This window comes from Brachionichthys hirsutus, unplaced genomic scaffold (genome assembly GCF_040956055.1).
Source record: "Brachionichthys hirsutus isolate HB-005 unplaced genomic scaffold, CSIRO-AGI_Bhir_v1 contig_1451, whole genome shotgun sequence".
Classification (NCBI taxonomy): domain Eukaryota; kingdom Metazoa; phylum Chordata; class Actinopteri; order Lophiiformes; family Brachionichthyidae; genus Brachionichthys; species Brachionichthys hirsutus.
The window spans coordinates 12,501-25,000 of NW_027180872.1; the positions used below are offsets into that span (position 1 = coordinate 12,501).

At 44.0% G+C, this 12,500-nt stretch overlaps 1 protein-coding gene across 2 annotated transcripts; it reads left to right on the forward strand.

Annotated features, from left to right (window-relative positions):
* Positions 1–4,014: 4,014 nt before the first annotated feature.
* LOC137916828 (nuclear ubiquitous casein and cyclin-dependent kinase substrate 1-like) lies at positions 4,015–11,443 on the forward strand. 2 transcript variants are annotated; one of them, XM_068759794.1, is made up of 8 exons: positions 4,015–4,226; positions 6,977–7,026; positions 7,482–7,572; positions 8,024–8,070; positions 8,156–8,317; positions 8,410–8,561; positions 8,744–8,891; positions 9,038–11,443. In XM_068759794.1, the coding sequence occupies exons 1-8, from the start codon at positions 4,210–4,212 to the stop codon at positions 9,301–9,303; spliced, it is 933 nt and encodes a 310-aa protein (XP_068615895.1). In that variant the 5' UTR covers positions 4,015–4,209; the 3' UTR covers positions 9,304–11,443. The 2 variants fall into 2 exon arrangements, with proteins under 2 accessions (XP_068615895.1, XP_068615894.1); XM_068759793.1 differs by having other exon boundaries at positions 8,410–8,559; positions 8,739–8,891.
* The last annotated feature ends 1,057 nt before the right edge of the window (positions 11,444–12,500 follow it).

Genomic DNA, 12,500 nt, shown 5'->3' on the forward strand with positions numbered 1-12,500 from the left:
GTCTCTTTACTCTCTTTTCATTCCATTTGTTGCAAGAACTTTAACACATGAAATTGAACGTGCTGCTAAATATTTATTCTGTGTACCGGTCTCTTTTTTCCATCAGTTCAATCCGCTGACTTTGTCCGTCACAGCTTACTAAGGTGTTGTCTTAAAGTGGCTTTTTGTTTGCCAGATAAAGAGACAAAGAAATAAAGACATGAACACAATAAAAAAAAAAACACCAAATAAAAAACAAACAAACAAACCATGACTCAGAGCATTTAAAACGGTCTGTCCGTGACGTCACTGAGCTGCACCGATGAACCAACCCGTCAACTTCAAGCGATTTGGGAACAACTAAATTGAGAAATGTGTGTGACGTCATCCCGGCTATTAGGATTCAGGTTACGAACAAAAGTAAAACTTCTGACAGGGAGGAAAACAAAGAAGCTCGTCGAACAGGCGCTGCTCCGGATTAGACATTAAATTAGTTCGTCTGTTTGTTTGTTTCTCATTTGGGTTTCGCGATAAGCATTTGAGTAGGAGGTTCATTTATGGAACTCTCCACGCTGCCTTTTTCTGTTTGTCTGTCCGAGCAGACAGACGCGGAACGGAGGACGCGCGGCAGCTGCGTCAAGACGCGTTTAAATCAAAGAGAGAGAAACCAGTCCGGCAGGCGTCCAGCATGGAATCAGTCTGCAATAACAGGCGGTCAGGAAAAAGCGCTGTCGGCCAATCGCTGTCCTGCACTGCCCTCTGCAGGACGAACAGAAGCGTTGCCTATAGATTAAAGGTGATGCTGCTGTTACAATTTAATCACATATATTTATACTCAGACATGTATGAAACAGAACCAGGCCACTTTAGTTTATTTATTTATCACCTTATACATTTGTGTTTTTCATCAAATATGAAGCACTTTTAAGGAAGAGAAGTTTTAAAGAGTTCCAGCAAAAGGACAAATAATGTCAAACAAGAGCGTCTGAAGGCACAAAACGTTTTTAATCTCCTTTTTACGCTTTTACTTTTGAGGCTTGTATAAAAATCTGTCTCTCTGTGATTCGCCTCACAGTCGCCCTGTAAAGTTTTAAAAAGAAGAACCTTTACTCTTCCCACTGCAGAGAAATCAGTTTGTACACACCTGAATACAACACACACACCTGCAGTATTCACATGCAGCTCCCAAGTAGGAGCAGGTAGGGGGCGGTGCCTTGCTCAAAGACACCTCTGCAGCGTCCAGGAGTTGAACCATGGGAGCTCTGGCACATCCATCCCGGAGACGTAACACAAAGACGCCTCGGAGGATGACCGTCACTTTCCTCTTTCTTGTTGCAGGCCTGAGAATTCAGACCTCGGACTGAAGAAAGCGGCCGAGGTAACCGCAAAGTCGACGAAAAATAAAGAATCACTTCCCTGGTTGCCATGGCAACACGCCTGCTCCTCACCAGAGCATCATCCCTGAGCGCAGAGGCATCTGTCTGTGGCGGGAGAAATAAAGAGACGGATAGACAGCAGCAGAAAGGCAGGCGGACGCAAAGCAGGCATTTCAGCAGCTTCTCGTCTAATTACCACCAAGTCCCAAAATACTCATTAGTATTCATCAGCACACACACACACACACACACGGTCAACATCTTTATGGAAATAACTCAGATTCCAAACAAGCCCTCAGCACAGCCAGATGCACTCGAACTCACCATGAGTGGGTGGACGTGAAATTTAATTCAGTCTACCCAGACCTACAAAATAAACCTGCAATTTGTGTTTCTTGCATTTCGCTTCTTTTCTTTTTTGTTGTTGATATTTTTCATCATATATCCGCTGAGGATCTGATTATTGAACTTCCCTGAACTTCAATCATACTCTGAAAATCAACTGAACACTAAATTCACATGTTTGCAGACCGAACACACAAAAAACATAACAATCGCGCTACTTGAATTCATACCATGACTGTAATATGTATTTGTTTTTATTTTATATTTATATATTTTTTTTATCTTCCAGATAAGTCAAACAACAAGTCAGTCGTCCCACGAAACCTCTCAGAGGGGAGTGAAGGTGGAGACGGAGCAGCATTTGTATACAGTTTAGAATAACTCGATGCATTTACGGTGAAAAACCGTTAGAAGCAATAATTAAGACTGCATTTATTTTCTACTGTGATTCAGCCATTTTTTTAAAATCAAACACAAGCTATTTTCCAATACGTAGTGGCTCTGCAACACTCCCCTGCCAGAGAGATACCCCAGAAGGCTCTCTACCACCATTTTCTAAAGTGAGAGACATCCTAAAGGAAACGTTAACAGGTTTGATAGAACAAACAGGAACCCTAGAGGATTTCTAATTATTTTTAATGGTTAAAATAAAGAATAATCTCCAGCAGACAAACAGCCCTGCAGCTGCATCATTAGACACCTGACAACCATTGCAATAGAGGGTCTAATTGCAGCAATAACCTATATAATTAAGCTGTGTTATCTAAATTAAATGTGTTAACCTCTGTATTGTTTAGTTTTGTAGAAAGAATTACCAACTCACATCTTTATGTCCAACTTACCTTCCACTGGGTGCTGAACTAGTCTCTGCTACTTGACAGATTGAGAAGTGAACCAGCAGAAAAATCTCTGCATGTCACCGAATCCTGAAGCCTTTAAATCTGGCCTCTGTGCTGGCCAAGGAAGTTATAATTATGACAGCGTGTGTTTGTTTGTTTGTTTGTTTGTTTGCTTGCTTGTTAGCAGGATTACGGAAAAACTGTTGGATCGATCTGAAGAAAAATTTGAAGTTGGGTCTTGTTCTAACTTGGATCCCATCAAATTTTGAGAGCAATCTGGATTTTTCCATTTACTTATAATGGAGGCTTCTTAAAAAAAATCAGATCTTGTAAAATATGCATTCAATTCAATCACAGTCATAAAAGGGTCCGAAAAATGTCTTCTGGATCTGATCCAGAATGAGGTCAGGAAAAAGTTTTGAATTTTAACATTAAAACGGCATTTATGAATGCACTGGAGTTTATTGGGGATTTTATGGCAAGACAAAAAAAAACCTGATACAGTAGTCGAGTCGGGATGTGATGAGGAACTGGATCAGAGTGGAGTGCAGATCTGTCCACACGGCCAGTACTGTGGTTTTCAGAAAAATGAAATATAATTGCAGTCTGTAACCAGCGCCATGTAATTGTGGGGAATATTAGAATGTATTTATAAAATCCATGTGCCAGTTTGTTTGTGCATTGAGATTGATCTAAAACTATTGATTATAGATCATTTTCTATGTACTGGACCTAAATCGGATTTAGTCTTTGTGGTTAAGGAGTAATCTTACACACAAAATAAATAAATGCATGTAAATGTGGTCGCTGAATATATATTGATCCATTCAGACCAATAAGAAAATATTTAATGCCCTCAAACCACTGTCATCTTGACCTTTAGATTGACCCGCGTCAACCCAGTGTTTTCAATTATCCATTTTGAAATAGTTTTAAGATTCTCTTTGCAGATTGAAGATTATAAACAGTCCAGATGTTATGCATCACCTGTAAATGTAGTTAGAAGCTACATGCTATGAATGCTTGCTACCTGCATCTCATGCTTGCAGCAGACATCCAGGTGAAACAATTAGCCTGAAATTCAGATTCAAATTCATATAATAGTTGATCTGACTGCTGAAATAAACAGCATGCTAGCCATACACGTAAACATAATTGTAATAATAATGCTGAATTTCAATTTAATCCAATGTTTGTAACCAAACTGAGGGCCTCTTTTTGTTTTCTTAACAGTGCTAAGTCAACCGAGCCTGCCAACGAAGGCGGGCAAATATATATTAAAATTAGTGGAACGAGCAGCTGCAGCGACCAATAGGAAGACAATTCGTCGTTCAAATCAGCCAATGGAAGCAGTTGGATGCGGCGCGTCTCCTCTCAGGGTACGCTAGGGGCGGTGCTTGTCTGCGAAGACCCTCCCCACAAGACGCTGGGTTTGGTTGCACACAGGCTGCAGTTTCAGTTTGTTTTATTCACCATTTTGAGTAGCTGAAGGTAAAAAAAAATAAGAATATTTGCGCCAGGAGGGCAAGTCGCTGCCGTACTTTCATTTCCACGGTGCTAGCTCAGACGGTGGAGCATTGGGTCAACCTCGCTGCTTCGCAGAGCGGGAATTGTTTCTTTTTTTTCTCCTTTTCTTCTCCCATCCTTAACCTCTACAGTATTCCTGCAAAATGGCAAGACCAGTGAGGTAGGTGTGCTAAAGCCGTCCCTCCCGTACGTTAGCGGCACCGTGCTGGCAGGCGTCGCGGATAACACGCACGCCTCGACCACGCTGTGCCGTTTGAGCTGCGAATTTGTTTGTTTCATTAAAAAATAATGTGTGGGAATGCGAGCGCGCGTGTCGCCCCTCTGTGCACCCTAACATGGATCCCAGCGGCGTGGACTGTTCGCCATGTCTTGTCTGAGCTACGCGCCGCTGTGTCGTGTTTCCACGCTAATGGATGCCTCCGCGGGCTACTTTGTTAGCCGCTATGGAGGCCACGCTGAAAATTAGGCGGTGTGATTTTAGCCAGATACGTTTTTTATTTTATTTTTTACGTTTCTCTTATGCATGGCGAGTTAATGTATTTCCTCTCGGACTGGGGGTGGGAATATGGCTACCCCATTCATCCGGCGGGGGCTCCGAAAGCTAACGCGCCCCCCCACCAGCAGGACTAGAACCGAAGGGGGAAAAAACCACCAGAGGAGGAGGTGGTGTTCGGCCTCGGGATTTGATCTTGTTGCCGCGCAGAACAGACATGTTTGCCGTAGTAATACTCCTTTAAAAAAGAAAAAAAATCATTATTTATCGCGTGTAAATGTTTTCACAAGCACAAGAATGTCGGCTAATGGCCGTCGGAATATGCCGTCGTCGTCAGTTAAAACGTGTAGGGAGAACGGATCTACATTTTCTAGCGCTGGTAGTAAATTATCATTGCTGGCTGATGTCAGAGGAGGGCGGAGAGCTACAAGGAGCCACTCGCCACACCCCCACAAAGCCTCATCCCAGTCACTGTAACAATGCGCGGGTCTCGCGCTGCTTCGAATTCAAATTAAAACCCCCCATTAGAGGAAATGTTGTCTAATTTAAAGCCTTGCAATCTGCTTATTAGTTTATTTTTATGGCTTTCAAGTGTGCCATTTTTTTGGCAATCTAAATGTGAAATTTTATTCTCATTAACGGTATTCGGAGTTAGAAAATATATTTTAATTCAAAGGTTTTTCCTGCCTAATGTATCAAAGGTAATGATACAATTCTTTAAATTTATAGTAAGATAGCTAAAAACATTAATTGATGCAAAGATAGTACTAATTATAATTATCACCACTATTATTAATACAACACACACATCCCCATACATAATTAATTTGCACATTATTAAGGATGTTAAAAATAATGTGTATTGAAACTTAAATTAACTTGATTAAAATTATTTGCTGTCAAACGTACTGTTTAGCTGTTCCTGGGAACTTGTAGCTTCTGGCAGAATGCAGTCAATTTCAAATATTTTTGAACCCAGTGGAATACATTCTGCAAGTTCAAACTTATAACCTTGTTTCTCGTATAAATATAAGCACATCCTGAATCGGATAGAAGTTGGTTCAGAGGCACGTTTAACAGCCGACAGTTTGAAATGTGGACTTCTCGGACTGAAGGAACACTTTGTCCGTCTCCACAGATCTCTAGTGCTTGTACGTCCTTGTTTCGGGTTGTTGGTAGGCGTACAGCTCGCTATTCACACGGATGAGACATGCGTTGCGTTTATAGACTCGGTGACTGGAAACGGTTTCCTCAAAAGTCTGGTCTTATGTTCCATAAATCCATGTCTGTTTTGAATTCAGCGCCACCTGTGGGATTGAAGGTCATGAGCGTTCAATGGCATTCTTTGTCCTTGTTGGAGAGAATCTTTTCACGTGATACGTTGTAAATCTATTAGATCTATACGTTGAGAAATGATGTTAATAAAACGATTGGACTTCCTAACCCGGCCAGTTGTCAAAAAGTAAGGAACATATTTCCATCTCTGTGAGACTGCCTTTTTGGAATGCATCTTTCAAACCCAGCCAAGATACTAGGAGTAAACAACGAAAGTAATTGTACATATTTTCAACCAGGTGCAAATTGTTGCCCAATGATATCAAATCAAGCGACACGTTTGAGATTAACGTGTTATTTATGCACTAATTTCCACGTTGTCCATAAACAGCCACCAATCTTTTGAGAGGAATCTGCTGCTTCAAGCCCAACAAAACTCCACGCTGCGATCCACGAGTAGAAACTGACCTGCAGAATAGGACATGATGCCTTTCCGAGTGTAGACGAGTGGAGCCGGTACTACGCAGTGGAAATGCGTTTTCATTTTTTAGTTTGTTTGAATTGTGTTTGTGGTTCAAACTGCATCTTCACATCCTCTTGACTTGTTACCTGAACTGGAGGCGGAGGCCGTCACCTGAAGCTCCCCTCAAACACTTTGCTAAATTAACCCTGGAAACAGTAGATGGTGGCGCATTGTTCAGTGCTGTGTCCCCAACCGGCCCAGTCCGGACATTTACACACGACTTGCTTATTGCTACCCGTACAGTTGCTTGACAAGACCTATAATTGCTTTGTTTCTGTGCCCCGCCCCTTCAGAAGTAATGTGTGTGTGTGGCACTTTAGTCCTTTTTAAATAATAAAAAATCATAATGAAATAGCATGGAGACAAAGAAACCATATTGACCCATCAATTACTCAATATCTAATAATTAATTTATTGCTAAAATTAGTTTACGCAGTTTTCACTTTAACATCAGACATGTTTTTACCTGGGCCAGGTGTAATGCAGAATTATAAAGCGGCGGTGACGCACCTACAGGCTGCTCGTCGGTTCCCGAGTGGGACGGCGGTGTGGGCGGAGCTAGCTTTGTGTCATTGAAGCCTGATGCAGTGTGTGTGTGTGTGTGTGTTCTACTTCACAGGAACCGGAAGGTGGTGAACTACTCACAATTCAATGAGTCTGATGATGCAGGTGAGACCTTAGGATGTGTTTTCAGTACATGTAATAAAATAAAATCCATTTTAAAAGCGGGATTAAAGATCTTCCACATGATCTTAATTTTTTGTTTTCAAAAACTTCCTGGCGCTAAAGAATACATTTACCGACCATCCGTTGAATATTTCGCGAAGCGTTGTGAATTCAGAATTTCAGTCAAAGCTGCACAACGATAGATCCACAGATGGTCGCCAGCGTCCGTCTTTTCATCCACGACTCCCACCGAAGCCTTTATTCTTTTATTCGGCGTGTAACTAAACTGGAGCAGATGCAATATCGGTTCAAACCCTGGAGCGTAGCTGGTGCTCGGAGGGGCTCCGTGTTCTCTGTGGTCGACGACGCGGTGGTGCTATCGGCGTGATCCGCAGCCAATGAGAGCGCGCCCGCGTGCGTTGCTGCAAATGAACGTCTGGCTTCTCCTTTCCCTACAGATGAGGAGTATGGCGGCACTAAGCCGAAGAAGGTGCGCCCAGCTCCCCGTGAGCCGAAGCACAAGCGATCAAAGAACTCGCAGGATGACAGGTGAGCCCTTCGCTTCGACTGACAGGCCGGACGGCTTCCTGCGGCGTGCGCTTTCACTTCCGTCTCACTCGGATGTATCGTTGGATGCTAGTCCGATGCTGCGCTGCCGACAGGGACGGGATATTTGTAAGTAATAGACGGCTTCGGTCCGAGCAGGGTGGGAATCGGGGCTGCGCTCCACATTTGTGTCTCTTATTGGATCACTAAATAAAGATTTGCTGACATCAACGGCGAATGTTCCGTCCAGTCAGCGCATCTTCGCGTGGCGGGGAGGTCGGCTAGGACGGGCTCGCTAGCTACGACGCTCCGCTGATATAATATAGCCCGTTGAGACGGTGTGTTCAAGTTGCTCCGGATGTTTTCGGTTCTTCTGCGCCTCGGTTTAACCGTCGAGTGAGCAAATCCCAGAGAACGCTGATTTGTTGCTCAGATAATCTTTTCCTCTTCGCAGTGAGGAGTCTGATGACAAGCTCTCCAAATCCAAAAATGATTCGGCAGGTAAGATGAATGCTTCCCGAGACATTTTGTGCCTGAGAGCAGGCGAGAACGGTCGCCCCAACTTCACCCTGTGTCACTTCTGCAGAAGACTTTGGCAGCGAGGATGAAGGCAATGACTTTGGAGAGGGAGAGGAAGAGGAGGATGAAGATGGAGGTAGTGACTATGAGGAAAAAAAAGGGAAAAAGGCAAAGAAAGTGAAGGTGGAGAAGCCCAGCAAGAGGGGTCCCAAGAGAAAACGGCCTGCAGGTAAGGATGGCGTTTGTTTCCCGACCAATAGGGATGGATCTTCTCCATAAGGGTGCGTTAACGCGTTTCGTACCCGTGTGTTCGTCACCCAGACGACAGCGACGACGACCAGGAAATGAGTCGAAAGCGCACGGTGCGCCAGGCGGCCTCCAAGGCCGTCTCCAAACAGAGGGAGATCCTGCTGGGGGACGGGGGCAGCGAGGATGAGGAGCACGAAGATCAGGAGGAGCCCTACTTGGATCGTATGTACACAAACCACCGGCGCGCCGTTACCGCTGAGACCGAACCCACCCGGTTGTATTGATTTCAAGTTGTGCTGTTCCATGCTAACTCATGTTAACCGGCATGCTAGCGGTGCGACAACGGGAAGTTGTAGCGACCGTTCCACGGGTTCCTTAAACGCAACATCCTCTGTGTGCAGCTGACGAGTCCGGCAGCGACGAAGACTTCACGGTGGAGGATGACGACGACAGCGACTACGGCCGCTCCAAGAAGAAGGGCAAGAAGGTGCTTCGAAGGGGACGGCCAGACAAGAAGGACAAGAAAAGCCCCAAACCTCGACTAAAGGCCACAGGTCAGGGGTCAAGTCCGTCCACGCCGCAGCCTGCGGGGAAACTCTGTGGTTGTAAATGTTGTAGCAGTGATTTGAGGAAGCGTAAGGCTCGTGCCATCGTGTAGCTAACGGAACGTGATCCCTGACTGGTCTCATTCTCACCCCAGTGACCCCCAGCCCAATGAAAGGAAAGGGGAAAGGGCGTCCCAGCACCAAGGCAGTGGAGAAGAGTTCACCCAAAGAGGAGGAGGAGGAGGAGGAAGAGGAGGACCCGGAGAGTCCCCTGGAGGAAGAGGAAGAGGAGGCAGAGAAGAAGGAAACCTCCCCGGCCCCCAAGAAGACGACGAAGGAAGGTGCAGGAGGAAACGACGACGAGGAGGACGAGGAGGAGGAGGATGGCTCAGAAGAGGAGGCGCCCTCTGGAGATGACTAGAAGATGCTGCCCACTGAAGTCTGTCCTTCATCTGTCTCTTTTGATTTTTAAATTTCATTTAGTTATTATTTTATTTCCCCCCCTTTTCATTTCATTAAATTCTTCCCGGTGGCCTGGCTTGATGGGTTGGACTTTGTTTTGCTTTTTTTCTGGTTTCGCTTCTGTCCTGTCCTGAACATTTTGCTCATATGACCCCGACCCCTCGTCTTCATCACCAATCTGCGCCGGACTGCCTCCCCAGGGAGCGCCGTGATCACGCTGTCCGTCCTCGGCCCAAACGAATGCGTTCGTGTGTTTTTATATCCTCCTCTGGGATTATTGGCCCGACTGGCAACGTGCTTTTTTTTTTTTTTTTTTCTTCCCTTCTCGGTATCAGTAACTTAAGCACTGTAACGACAAAGCGCTGTTCGCTAAAGTCAACGCGTCATCGCCGAAGCGGCTGGCCTCTCGTTTCTAAACCAGGGCAGCGTTTTAAAGCCACTAAAGCATATTTGTTTGTTTGTTTTTGATGTCGCTTTGCTTGCGCCACACATCGTTGTCTCTCGCGGCTGCGTGAGTCGACTGCATCGCGTTTTCACGGGGAGCGTTCTGTAGGCGGCCTGCGGGGTCACGCCGTTCTGCTGCTTGCCGGAGCGCCGCTGTTGCGCGTTTCAAACGGCATGCTTGTTTTTATGTGCTGGTGTTCCTGCTTATTTGGTAAGATTGTGGGAGTTTTTCTCGCAGGATGGGTTGTACTTTAGTTTGTTTGTTTTTTCCCTTTTGTGAATCGGTCTCCATCCTATGCTGTGCTTTCTAACGATGCATCACGCCCCCCCATCATAACACGAGCTGCCCCTCCCTGCGTGGCGACAGCATTCAGCCCTTTCTGCCAGGCACCCTTTTTTATTTCATTTTTTGAGAAGTTGAAGAGCTGGTTTTTTTTTTTATGAGTCAAAAATGAATGTTGTTTTTTCTCCTGTTGGTTGATTGTTCTAATTCTCTATTCAGATTTTTTTTTTTGTAATGTTTGTTTTTTAAGAAAAAGAAATAAAATGTATCTTGATTTTAAAGAACAACAGTTGACCCTATCCAATCTGTTCTCACCGATTTAGTCCCGCCCACTTCATTTGCGCCCCCGTTCTCGTTGGCTTGATGCTTCTTGTCGGTTGCTCTTTGTTTTCTCTGAGCATTTCGTTCATCTGTCGTTCACGGATGGTTTTGTTTCTATTCAGAATTGTACTCTACTGAGGCTGATAAAAGATCGGCGGCTCATCTGGCATTCATTTGTCTTTAATGCCTTAATTTTTTAACGAGTTTGGTTTCAGTAGTGGCTCTGATGAAGCTGTTGGAGGCCTGAGAATGTATCCTGTCCTCAAGTTTAAGGTCTTTACTACAAGCGGCGCGTTAGGCTTTTAGCACGTTAAGCATTTGTACGATCAGCAGACTATCCAAAGCCATAAATGATCTCCAAACTCGTGACTCCCTTGTGAGACTGTCCCTTTTTATTTTATTTTTTGCGATGAGTCAAAGTAAAAAGCGAACGTTAAGGGGGGGTTGCTATTGTGATCTTGGGAACATAAATTATAAGGCATTTGTCCCAACTTAGGATGCGCTAGAAATCGGTCCTGTACAGGTCATGAGCCGATTTGAACTGGCTCAGAAGCACACAATTGTTTAACAAATGTCCTTATTCATGTCCAGAATTGAAACTCAGTCAAGAAGACTGTATGAATTAGTCAGAAAAATATTTGTACCAATCGAAGTCTGTTTGCAGTGGGATCAGAGGCGTCTGTCGAACACAGGGGCTTTCAAATTTCAACATCCCACGGGGGGGGGGGCAAAATCGCATGTGGCTGTGAAATTGTCCTTTCATCCATTCTGCGATTTTTTGTTTGATTTTTTTTTCTATCTACCTTGTATTGGCAATGTTAATGTAAGCCAAGTTGTGATTCCAACAGGACATCCAAGGGGGGGGGGGGGCTTTTGTCAGTGGTGTGGAAAAAGGAACACTGAACTCTTGAATCTTTTGCATGTTGTGGAAAAAGTGTGGAGCCATGATGACGCTGGTGACGGCAATATTGTGGTCTTACATAAAAGTATTAACAACGACAATGTTGATGTTTTGGTTTCCCAGCTTCTAATAAAAGCAACCTACTTTTTATACGGATTTAACTACTTGATTTGTGGCGTTGAGCTCTGTGTCATGTGTGTAGTGGTTTATGATTAAGGTATGCCTAGTGATGGCCACTAAGTGGCGCTGTTTTGTATTCAGTTGTCTGAACTGATAAACAATTTCATTTGAGGTTACCACCGTTTGAGAACCACTGGTCTACACTGTCTGTTTTCTGATGACGTCATAATCAAACAGACCAGAACTCAAAAACGGTTTACATTGCAGCAATTCACAAATTTGAATTTGAATTTGCAAAAAGTTTTTTTTTTCTTCTTTTTTTTTACAAATTAAAAGCATAAGAGATAGGATAAGAAAGATTTAAAACCGCTGATTATGGATATTGGGACAAATATTGTATTCATGAGGATAAAAAAATCTCTGACACTGAAATGTGCAAAATGTTAGGGTTAGCACCAGACTGTATTAGCCACTACCAGCCAAACTGAAGTAGAGAACTGCATTGTGGGTAATGTAAGCATCAATTTTTCACAAGAAAAAAAGCATGTGGAGTATGAGAAAATTATACTAAAAATGATCTGAAGCTGAGAAAAGAACTGGCTGACGGTTCTGAAGGTATGCTGTGGTGTCTGGTACCACGACTAGCATCAGATCCAGTCCTGAAAGTTCTGATGGTGGCCTTCATGGGTCAGACCTGCAGTTATCAAGTTCCACTTCTCTACATATATAAAAAACTCTTTCAACTAAGGCTAGCTTAAGGCTAGTCTTAAACTATGATGCTATAAACTTGGCCTGCTGGAGGATCTACTTCCTGTCTTCTCCGAAATATTGGTTGTGATATATCGCCTGCACACAATATGTTAAATACCGGGTACGCACGCCTATGAGCCGACTTCGTGCCTCTGATAATGTTTCTTATTTAATGACTTAATAATGAACTATAATTTGGACTGGCAGTTTAGCTGCCTCCTAATATAAAAGCTTGTGAAACCTTCGAGCTGACTCGTCAGCTGAGACACAAAGAATTTTATTAAACAACATTCACTCAACAGGTCTCACTGAATTTCTCAGAAAAATGCTGCTCGTG

Bases quoted from the DNA above. Each gene is read 5' to 3' on its own strand.
- LOC137916828 (XM_068759793.1), top strand. The intron at 8,318-8,409 runs GTAAGGATGGCG...TTCGTCACCCAG, and splicing joins CAAGAGAAAACGGCCTGCAG to ACGACAGCGACGACGACCAG. The intron at 8,560-8,738 runs GTATGTACACAA...CTCTGTGTGCAG, and splicing joins GGAGGAGCCCTACTTGGATC to CTGACGAGTCCGGCAGCGAC.